Source organism: Somniosus microcephalus, chromosome 4, assembly GCF_052327205.1.
Source record: "Somniosus microcephalus isolate GS21.2 chromosome 4, FLI_Smic_1.0, whole genome shotgun sequence".
Classification (NCBI taxonomy): domain Eukaryota; kingdom Metazoa; phylum Chordata; class Chondrichthyes; order Squaliformes; family Somniosidae; genus Somniosus; species Somniosus microcephalus.
Window position 1 is genome coordinate 157,023,001 of NC_140990.1, and position 19,187 is coordinate 157,042,187.

Here is a 19,187-nt window from a genome sequence, read left to right on the forward strand (position 1 = left end):
TTCCAGGGATTAAAGTTTAATCTCCAGGACACACTGCCAGCAATGACCCAGGAGAAAAATCATAGGGGCACTTAAAAAAATTGTGTGTTTTTTTCATTTTCTTTGAAGACTTTCATTTATTATTTATATAAAAATATTGGAGGTGGGGGGAAAAAGAGGTTGATTGACTGGAGGAGGCGAGAGGTCATGTAATGAAACCTCCAGGATACATCCAACCAGAGTTGGCACCTTATTAAGGCGGCTGCCCTCACAGTGCCTCAGGTGGCCTTCGACCCTGAGCACCACAATATGCTGCGTCAGGCGGCATTGGAACCGGGACTGTAAATGAGACGGGAAAGCCAGACGTTTATTTTTCTCTACTTTTCACCGACTTTATTCTATTAATTCTCATGTTATGGACAGATATTGCAGCGGTGAAACTTAGAAACTCATAGTTACCAAACTTTTCCAGCGGTATTGATACAGTTAATGTGAAGAGGTAAGGTCGCTCACAATCGTTTCTCATCTCCTGCACACCCTCTAACACATCACTGGTGTGATCCCCACTTGCCCGCTTGCTGCAGGTTTGACCAGCTCGGCAGACTGCACTCCGTTAGCAAGTGGGAACCTTACATGTTCTTGCACATTTGTGTGGCACTGGACACTGCTAAGTATGGTACTTGCGTATTGTTAACTGAAGACTAGATGGCCCCCTGAAGGGACATTGCAACAATGACACTCCGGGCCTTCTCTTGCATTGTTATTCTTTGACAGAATGGTCTAGAGGGCCTGGAAGTAAAAGCAGCTCGTTATTACCACACCAATACGAGTGTTTATCCAGACATAACTGTGACATTCTCCATCATTGCTTTTACTCTGCAATGTGCCAGTAAGAAGCAGTGGGACAATTTTTTTTAATGTCCAGTTAGTCTCCTATTTGGCAGCTTGGCTCATTTGGTAGCACTCTTTGTAGCAAGTCTTCCTTCCTTTCTTCCACCCCCGAGTCACAGGGATTTACAGTAGTTGTAAATCCTGCTCCAGAGACTTGAGCACATAATCCAGGCTGACACTCCCAGAGCAGTGCTGAGGGAGTGCTGCACTGTCGGAGGTGCCATCTTTCAGACGAGATGTTAAACCGAGGTCCCGTCTGCTCTCTCAGGTGGACGTAAAAGATCCCATGGGCACTATTCATTGAAGTCGTTCTACTGATGAGCCGATCGACTCAACCAACGTCATAAGGTACAGATTAGCCAGTCACTCATCCATTTGCTGTTTATGGGACTTTGCTGTGCAATGTAACAACAGTGACCACACGTCAGAATTCGGTGACGAAGGCTTTGGGGCGTCCTGAGGAAGCTCTAAGGTGCTACATCCCGATGCAAATACTTTCTGGTACGGTAGAGAAAGCTGCTCAGACCCAGTGCTGCTTCTTCTGTTCCAGGCATGCCCTGGACATCAGAGAGCACTACGAGAGGAAGCTGGAACGAGCCAACAATCTCTACATGGAACTCAGTGCCATCATGTTGCAGCTGGAGATCAGGGAGAAGGAACTCATAAAGTACGTACAAAAGCAACTGTAGCAATCTGAAATAGTGTAAAACACACTGGAAATACACAGCCGGTCAGTCAGCCTCTGAAAGAGAGAGGACAGGTTAAGGTTAGGGGTAGGTTCCACCAGAAGCGAAGCGATCACTGGTCTTTTTCTCCTTCGGGTTCCACTTGATCCTTTCTTTTACTCATTCTCGGGATGTGGGCATCACTAGCAAAGCTGGCAATTTATTGCCCATCCCCAGTTGTCCAGGTTTGATACAACTGAGTGGCTCACTAGACCACTTCAGAGGGCAGCTAAGGGTCAGCCATGTTGGCGTGGGACTGGAGTGGACTTGTACATTTTCCCCTCCTGTATCTGGCCAGACGGGGTAAGGACGGCAGGTTTCCTTCCTTAAAGGACATTAGTGAACCAGGTGGGATGAATCACATTACTGACTGGGACTATATTACTGACCGCTGCACAGCAGAAAGGAAATGGTGGATAAAATATGTAGATAAATGAAGCTCCCAGAGGCTTGTGAGGCTGGAGGAGATTACAGAGATAGGGAGGGTCAAAGCCATGATGGGAATTGAACATAAGGATGAGGATTTTAAATTTGAGGCTTTGGAGAACCGGAAGCCAATGTAGGTCAGCAATGACACAATCTACTATAATGTAGGAATGTCTAGTTCCTATCCAAAGACTGAGGTCCACTCAAGCGCTTAAACAAAACGAAGTTTAATGGAAACTAACAGGTTTAAACAAGTAACTGCAGGAGAACATCGAGTGTAGGTCTATTCAGTTCGGAGGCTCCACGAGGACTGCTGGCTGGTCCCGTGGTTGACGTCATGACGTCATCACGTTCTTCCCGCCAGTGGGGGATCACGTGATGTACGGCGTGACGTCATCGCGTTTACCCGCGCTGTTAAAGTAATCACACTCTGTACAAGTAAACAGTATAAATAAAGATACAGACTCAGGCTGTAGCTAACATGTTGTTAAAGGGAATTATATACAAACGATCTGAGTCCTTTAGTGGCTCCGCCACATGCTCTCCCCCAGAATTGTCTTTAACAGCAAAAGTGAGACGGTGAGGAGGCCTGACCAGCCTGTCCGAGCGACTTCTGTAACCCTGAAGTGGAAGCTGATGGCCAGTGGTCGAGCTGTCGGGCAGTTGTGGTGGATCTGGCACGGCGACTGTGGGCGATCGGCCCCGTTTTGGCGGTTGAGCGATTTCGACTGGGCGGTCCAGGTCTAAGTCTGCCGGCTTCAGCAGGTCAACCGATATGTGGTCCGGTTTACCTCCGATAGCGACCGAAAAGGTTTTGTCTCCCGGCTCTATGACGCAGAAGGGACCAGTGTAAGGAGGCTTGAGCGGGTCCCGGTGAGCGTCGTGGCGGATAAACACGTACTCGGCACTTTTCAGCTCAGTTGGGACGTGGGAGCTCTGCAAGCCGTGATGCGACGTAGGCACTGGAGCGAAACATCTGGCCGCTTCCTGGTGGCTGATGAGTTGCTGGGATGCGGACCAAGGCTCTGTTGGAGACGGGAGGAAATCCCCATGTACTCGTAGTGGTTGGCCATATACGAGTTCCGCCGAGGACGACTGTAAATCTTCTTTGGGCGCCGTAAGAAGACCCAAAAGGACCCAGGGAAGTCTGTCCACCCATCCCGCGCCTTGAAGACTGGCCCGCAGAGTGGCTTTGAGCGACCTGTGAAATCGCTCGCACAGGTCGTTCGCCTGTGGATGATAGGCGGTGGTGCGATGTAGTTTGGTGCCGAGCCCCTGAGCCACAGCGTTCCAGAGCTCAGAGGAAAACTGCGGTCCACGATCAGAAGAGATGTCCGCCGGTGCCCCGAAACGAGCAACCCAAGAGGAGATGAAAGCTCTGGCCCGTCTGCCGAAGTGGTGGAAACCAAAGGAACTGCCTCTGGCCATCTAGTGGTGCAGTCTACCATTGTGAGGATGTGTGTAAAACCTTGAGAAGGCGGAAGCGGCCCCACGAGGTCCACATTCACGTGGTCGAATCGACGCTCCGGAACAGCGAAAGTGGCCAATGGAGCTTTTACATGACGCTGTACCTTGGCCTTTTGGCAGACCACGCAGGTGTTGGCCCAGTCGCGGACATCCAGGTGCATACCCCTGCAGACGAATTTTGATGACATCAGCCTTTGCAAGGCCTTCATGCCAGGGTGTAACAACCCGTATATGGTGTCGAACACTTTCCGGCGCCAGGCGACTGGAACGATAGGGCGGGGAACTCCCATGGAGACGTCGCAAAATAGCGTGGTGCCTGCGGCATGGAATTTGACGTCGGCCGCTTGGAAGCTAGAGGGGCTGGTCCTGTATGCTTGGACCTCTGGGTCCGAGGCTTGATCCGCAGCCATGAGGGCATAGTCGATTCCGAGTTGGACTGCGTGCACAGTCGCGCGGGAGAGGCAATCCGCCACCAGGTTGTCTTTGCCGGACACATGCTGAATGTCCGTGGTGAATTCTGAAATGAACGTCAGGTGACGTTGTTGCCGAGCTGACCACGGTTCAGCGGTCTTGGCCATAGCGTACGTTAGTGGCTTGTGGTCCACATAAGCCGTGAACGGACGTCCCTCTAGTAAGAACCGGAAATGGCGGATGGCTAGAAAAAGGGCCAGCAACTCCCGGCCGAAAGTGCTGTACTTTCTTTCGTTACGCCGTAGTTGACGGCTGAAAAACGCCAGCGGTTGCCACGTCCCATTCACCCACTGTTCCTGCACTGCGCCGATTGCGTAGTCCGACACGTCGGTAGTAAGGGCAATGGTGGCACCTGGAAGCGGGTGCGCCAGCATGGTTGCGTTGGCCAAGGCGCCTTTGGTGTCGACGAACGCCCGGTCCATCTCGGCCGTCCAGCTGATCGGATCCTTACCGGACTTGGCCTTGAGGGCCTCGTACAAGGGCTGCATAAGCAGAGCCGCCTTAGGGACGAACCAGTGATAAAAATTGACCATCCCGAGGAACTCCTGTAGGGCCTTGACGGTCTGCGGGCGCGGGAAAGATGTAACCGCCTCGACCTTCGTCTGTAAGGGAATTGCGCCGTCTGATGTGATGCGGTGGCCCAAGAAATCAATCCGCTGCAGGCCGAACTGGCACTTGGCCGGGTTGATAATCAAACCGAATTGACTGAGGCGTGTGAAGAGGGTGCGCAAATGGCAGAAGTGCTCCTCTTTGCTAGGGCTGGCGATGAGGATGTCGTCGAGGTAGACAAAGAGGAATTTTAGGTCCCAGAGCACGGAGTCCATTAAGCGCTGGAAAGCCTGTGCAGTGTTCTTCAAGCCAAACGGCATCCGCAGAAATTCGAACAGGCCGAATGGGGTGATGACTGCGGTTTTCGGGACGTCTTGCGGGTGCACGGGGACCTGGTGGTAACCGCGGACGAGGTCGACCTTCGAAAAAAAGGTATTTCCCGCCAAATGGGCCGAGAAATCTTGGATATGTGGGATCAGGTACCGATCAGGAGTAGTGGCGTCATTCAGGCGTCGGTAGTCGCCGCATGGCCGCCATCCGCCGCTGGGTTTCGGAACAATGTGGAGAGGCGAAGACCAGGGACTATTCGACCGGCGAATAATCCCCAGCCGCTCCATCGTGTCGAACTCCGCTTTTGCAGCCGCGAGCTTGCCGGGTTCAAGTCGTCGGGCCCGTGCGTAAACCGGGGGCCCGGTGGTGGTGATGTGATGTTCTACACCATGTTTAGTAGCCGAGGAAGAGAAAGTGGGCCTGGTCAGATCTGGGAACTCTCTGAGGAGCCGAGTGAAGTCGTCTGGAGGTGGGAACGCACAGAAGACAGTGTGCGGCACGGCGTTACCGCGGTGGCATGGGATGGAGTGGAACGTGGCCGCATTGATCAACCGGCGGTGCCTGACATCGACCAGGAGGCCGTTGGCGCACAAAAAATCCGCCCCAAGGATGGCCTGCATGACTTTGGCCGTGATGAATTCCCAGTGGAAACGCTGGCCGCCGAAACACACCTGGACCCGCCACCTTCCGAAGGTCCGAACGGCCGCGCCATTAACCGCCGCGAGGGCGGGGCCGTGGCCCCCAGCTAGTGTATCGAGATTTGACGCAGGTAGGATGCTACACTGCGCCCCGGTGTCGCAAAGGAAACATTGACCAGATAGGGAGTCGGTGATGAAGACAAGCTTCCCTGAATCTCCGATGGCCATCGCAGCCGTGGGGCACTCGTTAGACCCGGTCCTCTTTCGCCAGGGTGTCTGTAGATGTTTTTTTTTGTGCGAAAAACTGCAGGGAGGGCGGCAGCATCTTGCTTTTGTGCCAAAACGGGCGTGGTAAAAGCACAACCCCGCTGATTGAGGAGCTGGAGCAGCGTCTGTGGGGGATGGGCGCCTCGTGGCCGCGCAGTGCTGTTGTGTCACCGCGAAGATCTTGTCCACTTCGGCAGCAAGCTCCGCGCAGTCTGTGACTTCGGACCTGGCTAGGGCAGCCTGAACTTGCTCCGGGAGTAGGCTGAGGAATAGCTCCCTGAAGAGGAAGCATTCCGGCTCGGTCCTGAGGAGCGTGAGCATCTGGCTCCTGAGCTCGGACGGCTTGGAGTCCCCGAGGCCAGGCATAGCGAGCAGCCAGCGGGCGCGCTCCGACTTCGTGAGCCCGAAGACCTGCAGCAACCGCGCCTTTAAGGTGCCATACTTGCGATCAGTAGGCAGACTACCAAGTAGGCTGACGATCTGCAAGGCTGTGGCGTTGTCGATGGCGGAGACCACGTAATAATAACGGGTCCGATCTGCAACGATGTCCCTGATGGCGAACTGGGCTTCAGCCTGGATGAACCACGCGGCTGATTGTTGCTCCCAGAACTGCGGTAGCTTCAAGGTAACGGTGTTCGTTTCCATGTTGATTATCTTCAGTGAAAACCATTCGCGAAAGTCGGGGTCACCAATGTAGGAATGTCTAGTACCTATCCAAAGACTGAGGTCCACTCAGGCGCTTAAACAAAACGAAGTTTAATGGAAACTAACAGGTTTAAACAAGTAACTGCAGGAGAACATCGAGTGTAGGTCTATTCAGTTCGGAGGCTCCACGAGGACTGCTGGCTGGTCCCGTGGTTGACGTCATGACGTCATCACGTTCTTCCCGCCAGTGGGGGATCACGTGATGTATGGCGTGACGTCATCGCGTTTACCCGCGCTGTTAAAGTAATCACGCTCTGTACAAGTAAACAGTATAAATAAAGATACAGACTCAGGCTGTAGCTAACATGTTGTTAAAGGGAATTATATACAAACGATCTGAGTCCTTTAGTGGCTCCGCCACAATAACATCATTATAGACTCCGTAGCCAAAACCGCTGCTTCCGCTCTTTCAACCAATTCAGTTTAACCGCCTCCCCCCGCCCTCAAGTTTTACCTAGGATACCTACTATCTTAAATGTGTGTGAGAGCCTTTCATGCGGCACTTTATCAAAGTCTTTGTGGAAGTCCAAGTCTTCCTGAAGGTTAATCTCTTTTCTACACATCCTCGGGCACTGCCAATCCAGTTGCTCGTAGGAATGGAAAAGCTACATATCTTTCACACCAAGTCCCGTTCACCCATCACCCCTGTGCTCGCTGACCTACATTGGCTCCCGGTTAAGCAACGCCTCAATTTTAAAATTCTCATCCTTGTTTTCAAATCCCTCCATGGCTTCGCCCCACCCTATCTCTATAATCTCCACCAGCCCCACAAACACCGCTGCCCCCCCCTCCCACCCCCACCGAGATATCTGCACTCCTCTAATTTTGCCCTCTTGAGCATCCCTGATTGTAATTGCTCAACCATTGGTGGCCATGCCTTCTGTTGCCTAAACCTCTCTGCCTCGCTACCTCTCTTTCCTCCTTTAAGACGCTCCTTAAAACCTACCTCTTTCACCAAGCTTTTGGTTACCTGCCCTAATATCTCCTTATGTGGCTTGGTGTCATATTTTGTTTTATAATGCTCCTGTGAAACGCCTTGGGACGTTTTACTACGTTAAAGGCGCTATATAGATACAAATTGTTGTTGTTGTAAGATAAGGGGACACAGGTAGAAACCTATAAAAAGCAGATTCAGGACTGATGTTCGGGAGTCATTCTAGAGTTAGATACTTTTTTAATCATTCTTAGGATGTGGGTGTCACTGGCAAGGCCAGTATTTATTGCCCATCCCGAGTTGTCCTTCAGGAGGTGGTGGTGAGGGAGGGGTTGTCTGTGTCTATAGAAGACTGAGCCAGGTGGTCTCCAGTGGCTTCTCTCATCTGTACATGTGTGCCATACAGCAGACATTCTTTTCATTTTCACCCCACCTCCACCTGCAGTCACTGAATGTGGTTGATGGGACTGTTCCACAGGCTCTGGTACCTCTCCCGTATCTTACCCCCAAGTGACCCAGGCAATGAGTGTCGGGAGGCTGCGTCACCTCTGGGCTTGGTCCTACCCTCACCCAAATGACCTTTCCAGCAGGGGTCACGGGAACCCTGACTGATGTCCCCCGTCCTGGCCCAGGGGACACTAATGCTAATTGTAGGGTCTCCACGACTGTTCCCCAGGTTAACCCAGCACCAACCATCAATCATACCTCATGTGTGGGGCCTGTGCCTTTATCCACCAGTTCAAAGCACGGACTTGTAGAGATAAGACTCTCCTTCAGGGAGCGCTAAGGCTGTTTTGTTGTTTACAGACGTGAACAAGCTGTGGAGAAGAAGTACCCAGGAACATACAAGCGGCACCTGGTCAGACCGATAATCCGCAGCAATGCCGTGGAGAAACTGATCAAGAAGAAGGCGTCAAGCCACAAACCTGGAGCCCAGGGGAAGCGGTGAGTGAGCGTGTAGACGGACTGACTGATTACTTAGTTTCAGCGGGGCTAGTTAACGTTCTGAGGCAGCCTGAAGACTCTGCTCCCTAAGAGTCTTCATCATCAAGGAAAGAAAGCTTTCATTTTTGATCAGCTGGGTGTATGACACAATGGGAAACCCATCACCGACACAGTGGGAAACCCATCACCGACACAGTGGGAAACACAACACCAACATAGTGCGAAACCCCATCACCGACACAGTGCGAAACCCAACACCGACACGGTGGGAAACCCAACACCGACACAGTGGGAAACCCAACACCGACACAGTGGGAAACCCAACACAGACACACTGCGAAACCCAACACCGACACAATGGGAAACCCAACACCGACACAGTGGGAAACCCAACACCGACACAGTGGGAAACCCAACACCGACACAGTGGGAAACCCAACACCGACAAAGTGGGAAACCCATCACCGACACAGTGGGAAACCCAACACCGACACAGTGGGAAATCCATCACCGACACAGTGGGAAACCCAACACCGACACAGTAGGAAACCCATCACCGACACAGTGGGAAACCCAACACCGACACAATGGGAAATCCAACACCGACAGAGTGGGAAACCCAACACCGACACAGTGGGAAACCCAACAACGACACAGTGGGAAATCCATCACCGACACAGTGGGAAATCTATCACCGACACAGTGGGAAATCCATCAAAGACAAAGTGGGAAACCCAACACCGACACAGTGGGAAACCCAACACCGACACAATGGGAAACCCATCACCGACACAATGGGAAATCCAACACCGACACAGTTGGAAACCAATCACCGACACAGTGGGAAACCCATCACCGACACAGTGGGAAACCCAACACCGACACAGTGGGAAACCCAACACCGACACAGTGGGAAACCGATCACCGACACAGTGGGAAACCCAACACCGATACAGTGGGAAACCCAACACCGACACAATGCGAAACCCAACACCGACACAGTGGGAAACCCAACACCGACACAGTGGGAAACCCATCACCGACACAGTGGGAAACCCATCACCGACACAATGGGAAACCCATCACCGACACAGTGGGAAACCCAACACCGACACAATGGGAAACCGATCACCGACACAGCGGGAAACCCAACACCGACACAATGGGAAATCCAACACCGACACAGTGGGAAACCCAACACCGACACAGTGGGAAACCCATCACCGACACAATGGGAAATCCAACACCGACACAGTGGGAAACCCAACACCGACACAGTGGGAAACCCAACACCGACAGAGTGGGAAACCCAAAACCGACAGTGGGAAACCCAACACCGACATAATGGGAAACCCATCACTAACACAGTGGGAAACCCATCACCGACACAATGGGAAACCCATCACCGACACAGTGGGAAACCCAACACCGACACGGTGGGAAACCCAACACCGACAAATGGGAAACCCATCACCGACACAATGGGAAACCCATCACCGACACAGTGGGAATCCCAACACCGACACGGTGGGAAACCCAACACCGACACAGTGGGAAACCCATCACCGACACAATGGGAAACCCAACACCGACACAATGGGAAACCCATCACCGACACAGTGGGAAATCCAACACCAACAAAGTGGGAAACCCATCACCGACACAGTGGGAAACCCATCACCGACACAGTGGGAAACCCAACACTAACACAATGGGAAACCCAACACCGACACAGTGGGAAACACAACACCGACACAATGGGAAACCCGTCACCGACATAATGGAAACCCATCACCGACACAGTGGGAAGCCCATCACCGACACAGGGGGAAACCCATCACCGACACGGTGGGAAACCCAACACCGGCACTGTGGGAAACCCAACACCGACACAATGGGAAACACACACAGTGGGAAACCCATCACCGACACGGTGGGAAACCCAACACCGACACAATGGGAAACCCATCACCGACACAGTGGGAAACCCATCACCGACACAGTGGGAAACCCATCACCGACACAGTGGGAAACACAGCACCGACACAGTGGGAAACCCATCACCGACACAGTGAGAAACCATCACCGACACAGTGGGAAACCCAACACCGACACAGTGGGAAACACAACACCAACACAATGGGAAACACATCACCGACAAAATGGAAACCCATCACCGACACAGTGGGAAGCCCATCACCGACACAGGGGGAAACCCATCACCGACACGGTGGGAAACCCAACACCGACACAGTGGGAAACCCAACACCGACACAGTGGGAAACCCAACACCAATACAGTGGGAAACCCATCACCGACACAGGGGGAAACCCATCACCGACACGGTGGGAAACCCAACAACGACACGGTGGGAAACCCAACACCGACGCGGTGGGAAACCCAACACCGACGCGGTGGGAAACCCAACACCGACACAATGGGAAACCCAACACCGACACAATGGGAAACCCAACACCGACACAGTGGGAAACCCAACACCGACACAGTGGGAAACCCATCACCGACACAGTGGAAACCCAACACCGACACAATGGGAAACCCATCACCGACACAGTGGGAAACCCATCACCGACACAGGTTGAAACTGATTACCGACACGGTGGGAAACCCATCACCGACACAGTGGGAAATCCAACACCGACACAGTGGGAAACCCAACACCGACACAGTGGGAAACCCATCACCGACACAGTGGGAAACCCAACACCGACACAATGGGAAACCCATCACCGACACAGTGGGAAATCCAACACCGACACAATGGGAAACCCATCACCGACACAGTGGGAAACCCATCACCGACACATTGGGAAACCCATCACCGACACAGTGGGAAATCCAACACCGACACGGTGAGAAACCCAACAGCGACACAATGGGAAACCCAACACCAACACGGTGGAAAACCCAACACCGACACAGTGGGAAAAACTTCACCGACACAGTGGGAAACCCAACACCGACACGGTGGGAAACCCAACACCGACACAATGGGAAATCCATCACGAACACAGTGGGAAACCCAACTCCGACATGGTGGGAAACCCAACACCGACACAGTGGGAAACCCAACCGCGACACAGTGGGAAACCGAACTCCGACATGGTGGGAAGCCCAACAGCGACACAGTGGGAAACCCAACACCGACACAGTAGGAAACCCAACTCCGACACGGTGGGAAACCCATCACCGACACAGTGCGAAACACATCACCGACACAGTGGGAAACCCAACACCAACACAGTAGGAAACCCATCACGGACACAGTGGGAAACCCATCACCGACACAGTGGGAAACCCATCACTATCACAGTGGGAAGCCCAACACTGACACGGTGGGAAACCCAACACCGACACAATGGGAATCCCAACACCGACACGGTGGGAAACCCATCACCGACACAGTGGGAAACCCAACTCCGACACGGTGGGAAACCCAACACCGACACAGTGGGAAACCCAACACCGACGCAGTGGGCAACCCAACACCGACACAGTGGGAAACACATCACCGACACAGTGGGAAACCCAACACCGACACAGTGGGAAACCCAACACCGACACAATGGGAAACCCATCACCGACACAGGGGGAAACCCATTACCGACACGGTGGGAAACCCAACACCGACACAGTGGGAAAACCAACACCGACATAGTGGGAAACCCATCACCGACACAATGGGAAACCCATCACCGACACGGTGGGAAACCCAACACCGACACAGTGGGAAACCCATCACCTACACAATGGGAAACCCATCACCGACACAATGGGAAACCCAACACCGACACTGTGGGAAACCCAACACCGACACAGTGGGAAACCCAACACCGACACAGTGGGAAACCCAACACCGACACAGTGGGAAACCCAAAACCGACAGAGTGGGAAACCCAACACCGACACAGTGGGAAACCCAACACCGACACAATGGGAAACCCAACACCGACAGAGTGGGAAACCCAAAACCAACAGTGGGAAACCCAACACCGACACAATGGGAAACCCATCACCGACACAGTGGGAAACCCATCACCGACACAGGGGGAATCCCATTACCGACACGGTGCGAAACCCATCACCGACACGGTGGGAAACCCAACACCGACACAATGGGAAATCCATCACCAACGCAGTGGGAAACCCATCACCGACACAATGGGAAACCCATCACCGACACAATGGAAAACCCATCACCGACACAGTGGGAAATCCAACACCGACACGGTGGGAAACCCAACACCGACACAATGGGAATCCCAACACCGACACGGTGGGAAACCCAACACCGACACAGTGGGAAACCCATCACCGACACAATGGGAAACCCATCACCGACACAGTGGGAAACCCATCACCGACACAGTGGGGAAACCCATCACCGGCACAGTGGGAAACCCAACACCGACACAGTGGGAAACACAACACCAACACAATGGGAAACACATCACCGACAAAATGGAAACCCATCACCGACACAGTGGGAAGCCCATCACCGACACAGGGGGAAACCCATCACCGACACGGTGGGAAACCCAACACCGACACAGTGGGAAACCCAACACCGACACAGTGGGAAACCCAACACCAATACAGTGGGAAACCCATCACCGACACAGGGGGAAACCCATCACCGACACGGTGGGAAACCCAACACCGACACGGTGGGAAACCCAACACCGACGCGGTGGGAAACCCAACACCGACGCGGTGGGAAACCCAACACCGACACAATGGGAAACCCAACACCGACACAATGGGAAACCCAACACCGACACAGTGGGAAACCCAACACCGACACAGTGGGAAACCCATCACCGACACAGTGGAAACCCAACACCGACACAATGGGAAACCCATCACCGACACAGTGGGAAACCCATCACCGACACAGGTTGAAACTGATTACCGACACGGTGGGAAACCCATCACCGACACAGTGGGAAATCCAACACCGACACAGTGGGAAACCCAACACCGACACAGTGGGAAACCCATCACCGACACAGTGGGAAACCCAACACCGACACAATGGGAAACCCATCACCGACACAGTGGGAAATCCAACACCGACACAATGGGAAACCCATCACCGACACAGTGGGAAACCCATCACCGACACATTGGGAAACCCATCAGCGACACAGTGGGAAATCCAACACCGACACGGTGAGAAACCCAACAGCGACACAATGGGAAACCCAACACCAACACGGTGGAAAACCCAACACCGACACAGTGGGAAAAACTTCACCGACACAGTGGGAAACCCAACACCGACACGGTGGGAAACCCAACACCGACACAATGGGAAATCCATCACGAACACAGTGGGAAACCCAACTCCGACATGGTGGGAAACCCAACACCGACACAGTGGGAAACCCAACAGCGACACAGTGGGAAACCGAACTCCGACATGGTGGGAAGCCCAACAGCGACACAGTGGGAAACCCAACACCGACACAGTGGGAAACCCAACTCCGACACGGTGGGAAACCCATCACCGACACAGTGCGAAACACATCACCGACACAGTGGGAAACCCAACACCAACACAGTAGGAAACCCATCACGGACACAGTGGGAAACCCATCACCGACACAGTGGGAAACCCATCACTATCACAGTGGGAAGCCCAACACTGACACGGTGGGAAACCCAACACCGACACAATGGGAATCCCAACACCGACACGGTGGGAAACCCATCACCGACACAGTGGGAAACCCAACTCCGACACGGTGGGAAACCCAACACCGACACAGTGGGAAACCCAACACCGACGCAGTGGGCAACCCAACACCGACACAGTGGGAAACACATCACCGACACAGTGGGAAACCCAACACCGACACAGTGGGAAACCCAACACCGACACAGTGGGAAACCCAACACCGACACAGTGGGAAACCCAACACCGACACAGTGGGAAACCCAACACCGACACAGTGGGAAACCCAACACCGACACAGTGGGAAACATATCACCGACACAGTGGGAAACCCAACACCGACACAGTGGGAAACCCAACACCGACACAGTGGGAAACTCAACACCGACACAATGGGAAACCCAACACCGACACTGTGGCAAACCCAACACCGACACAGGGGGAAACCCATCACCGACACAGTGGGAAACTCAACACCGACACAGTGGGAAACTCAACACCGACACAATGGGAAACCCAACACCGACACTGTGGCAAACCCAACACCGACACAATGGGAAACCCACACAGTGGGAAACCCAACACCGACACAGTGGGAAACCCATTACCGACACGGTGGGAAACCCATCACCGACACGGTGGGAAACCCAACACCGACACGGTGGGAAACCCAACACCGACACAGGGGGAAACCCATCACCGATACAGTGGGAAACCCAACACCGACACAGTGGGAAACCCAACACCGACACAGTGGGAAACCCAACACCGACACAGTGAGAAACCCAACACCGACACAGTGAGAAACCCATCACCGACACAGTGGGAAACCCAACACCGACACAGTGGGAAACCCAACACCGACACAGTGAGAAACCCATCACCGACACAGTGGGAAACCCAACACCGACAGAGTGGGAAACCCATCACCGACACAGTGGGAAACCCAACACCGACACAGTGGGAAACCCATCACCGACACAGTGGGAAACCCAACACCGACACAGTGGGAAACCCATCACCGACACGGTGGGAAACCCAACACCGACATGGTGGGAAACCCAACACCGACACGGTGGGAAACCCAACACCGACACGGTGGGAAACCCAACACCGACACGGTGGGAAATCCAACACCGATACGGTGGGAAACCCAACACCGACACAGTGGGAAACCCAATACCGAAACAGTGGGAAACCCAACACCGACACAGTAGGAAACCCATCACGGACACAGTAGGAAACCCATCACGGACACAGTGGGAAACCCATCACCGATACAGTGGGAAAACCATCACCAACACAATGGGAAACCCATCACTGACACAATGGGAAACCGAACACCGACACTGTGGAAAACCCAACACCGACTCAATGGGAAACCCAACACCGACACAGTGGGAAACCGAACACCGACACTGTGGAAAACCCAACACCGACTCAATGGGAAACCCACACAGTGGGAAACCCAACACCGACACAGTGGGAAACCCAACACCGACACAGTGGGAAACCCAACACCGACACAGTGGGAAACCCAACACCGACACAGTGGGAAACCCAACACCGACACAGTGGGAAACCCAACACCGACACAGTGGGAAACCCATCACCGACACAGTGGGAAACCCAACACCGACACAGTGGGAAACCCAACACCGACACATTGGGAAACCCAACACCGACACAGTGGGAAACCCATCACCGACACAGTGGGAAACCCAACACTAACACAATGGGAAACCCAACACTGACACACTGGGAAACACAACACCGACAAAATGGAAACCCATCAGCGACACAGTGGGAAGCCCATCACCGACACAGGGGGAAACCCAACACCGACACAGTGGGAAACCCAACACCGACACAATGGGAAACCCATCACCGACACAGGGGGAAACCCATTACCGACACGGTGGGAAACCCAACACCGACACAGTGGGAAAACCAACACCGACATAGTGGGAAACCCATCACCGACACAATGGGAAACCCATCACCGACACGGTGGGAAACTCAACACCGACACAGTGGGAAACCCATCACCTACACAATGGGAAACCCATCACCGACACAATGGGAAACCCAACACCGACACTGTGGGAAACCCAACACCGACACAGTGGGAAACCCAACACCGACACAGTGGGAAACCCAACACCGACACAGTGGGAAACCCAAAACCGACAGAGTGGGAAACCCAACACCGACACAGTGGGAAACCCAACACCGACACAATGGGAAACCCAACACCGACAGAGTGGGAAACCCAAAACCAACAGTGGGAAACCCAACACCGACACAATGGGAAACCCATCACCGACACAGTGGGAAACCCATCACCGACACAGGGGGAATCCCATTACCGACACGGTGGGAAACCCATCACCGACACGGTGGGAAACCCAACACCGACACGGTGGGAAACCCAACACCGACACAGGGGGAAACCCATCACCGACACAATGGGAAACCCACACAGTGGGAAACCCAACACCGACACAGTGGGAAACCCATTACCGACACGGTGGGAAACCCATCACCGACACGGTGGGAAACCCAACACCGACACGGTGGGAAACCCAACACCGACACAGGGGGAAACCCATCACCGATACAGTGGGAAACCCAACACCGACACAGTGGGAAACCCAACACCGACACAGTGGGAAACCCAACACCGACACAGTGAGAAACCCAACACCGACACAGTGAGAAACCCATCACCGACACAGTGGGAAACCCAACACCGACACAGTGGGAAACCCAACACCGACACAGTGAGAAACCCATCACCGACACAGTGGGAAACCCAACACCGACAGAGTGGGAAACCCATCACCGACACAGTGGGAAACCCAACACCGACACAGTGGGAAACCCATCACCGACACAGTGGGAAACCCAACACCGACACAGTGGGAAACCCATCACCGACACGGTGGGAAACCCAACACCGACATGGTGGGAAACCCAACACCGACACGGTGGGAAACCCAACACCGACACGGTGGGAAACCCAACACCGACACGGTGGGAAATCCAACACCGATACGGTGGGAAACCAAACACCGACACGGTGGGAAACCCAATACCGAAACAGTGGGAAACCCAACACCGACACAGTAGGAAACCCATCACGGACACAGTAGGAAACCCATCACGGACACAGTGGGAAACCCATCACCGATACAGTGGGAAAACCATCACCAACACAATGGGAAACCCATCACTGACACAATGGGAAACCGAACACCGACACTGTGGAAAACCCAACACCGACTCAATGGGAAACCCAACACCGACACAGTGGGAAACCGAACACCGACACTGTGGAAAACCCAACACCGACTCAATGGGAAACCCACACAGTGGGAAACCCAACACCGACACAGTGGGAAACCCAACACCGACACAGTGGGAAACCCAACACCGACACAGTGGGAAACCCAACACCGACACAGTGGGAAACCCAACACCGACACAGTGGGAAACCCAACACCGACACAGTGGGAAACCCATCACCGACACAGTGGGAAACCCAACACCGACACAGTGGGAAACCCAACACCGACACATTGGGAAACCCAACACCGACACAGTGGGAAACCCATCACCGACACAGTGGGAAACCCAACACTAACACAATGGGAAACCCAACACTGACACACTGGGAAACACAACACCGACAAAATGGAAACCCATCAGCGACACAGTGGGAAGCCCATCACCGACACAGGGGGAAACCCAACACCGACACAGTGGGAAACCCAACACCGACACAATGGGAAACCCATCACCGACACAGGGGGAAACCCATTACCGACACGGTGGGAAACCCAACACCGACACAGTGGGAAAACCAACACCGACATAGTGGGAAACCCATCACCGACACAATGGGAAACCCATCACCGACACGGTGGGAAACCCAACACCGACACAGTGGGAAACCCATCACCTACACAATGGGAAACCCATCACCGACACAATGGGAAACCCAACACCGACACTGTGGGAAACCCAACACCGACACAGTGGGAAACCCAACACCGACACAGTGGGAAACCCAACACCGACACAGTGGGAAACCCAAAACCGACAGAGTGGGAAACCCAACACCGACACAGTGGGAAACCCAACACCGACACAATGGGAAACCCAACACCGACAGAGTGGGAAACCCAAAACCAACAGTGGGAAACCCAACACCGACACAATGGGAAACCCATCACCGACACAGTGGGAAACCCATCACCGACACAGGGGGAATCCCATTACCGACACGGTGCGAAACCCATCACCGACACGGTGGGAAACCCAACACCGACACAATGGGAAATCCATCACCAACGCAGTGGGAAACCCATCACCGACACAATGGGAAACCCATCACCGACACAGTGGGAAACCCAACACTGACACGGTGGGAAACCCAACACCGACACAATGGGAAACCCATCACCGACACAATGGGAAACCCATCACCGACACAGTGGGAAATCCAACACCGACACGGTGGGAAACCCAACACCGACACAATGGGAATCCCAACACCGACACGGTGGGAAACCCAACACCGACACAGTGGGAAACCCATCACCGACACAATGGGAAACCCATCACCGACACAGTGGGAAACCCATCACCGACACAGTGGGGAAACCCATCACCGGCACAGTGGGAAACCCAACACCGACAAAGTGGGAAACCCATCACCGACACAGTGGGAAACCCATCACCGACACAGTGGGAAACCCAACGCTAACACAATGGGAAACCCAACACTGACACAGTAGGAAACACAACACCGACAAAATGGAAACCCATCACCGACACAGTGGGAAGCCCATCACCGACACAGGGGGAAACCCATCACCGACACGGTGGGAAACCCAACACCGACACAATGGGAAACCCATCACCGACACAGTGGGAAACCCATCACCGACACAGTGGGAAACCCATCACCGACACAGTGGGAAACACAGCACCGACACAGTGGGAAACCCATCACCGACACAGTGGGAAACACATCACCGATACAGTGGGAAACCCAACACCGGCACGGTGGGAAACCCAACACCGACACAATGCGAAATCCATCACGAACACAGTGGGATACCCAACACCGACACAGTGGGAAACCCAACAGCGAC

At 53.8% G+C, this 19,187-nt stretch overlaps 1 protein-coding gene across 1 annotated transcript in view; it reads left to right on the forward strand.

The window, feature by feature from the left end:
• Positions 1–19,187, forward strand: part of map3k13 (mitogen-activated protein kinase kinase kinase 13) — a 265,870-nt gene that overhangs the window by 69,761 nt on the left and 176,922 nt on the right. The window contains 2 exon segments of the mRNA XM_085985387.1: positions 1,421–1,537; positions 8,190–8,327. Coding sequence (XP_085841513.1) covers positions 1,421–1,537; positions 8,190–8,327 — 255 coding nt within the window.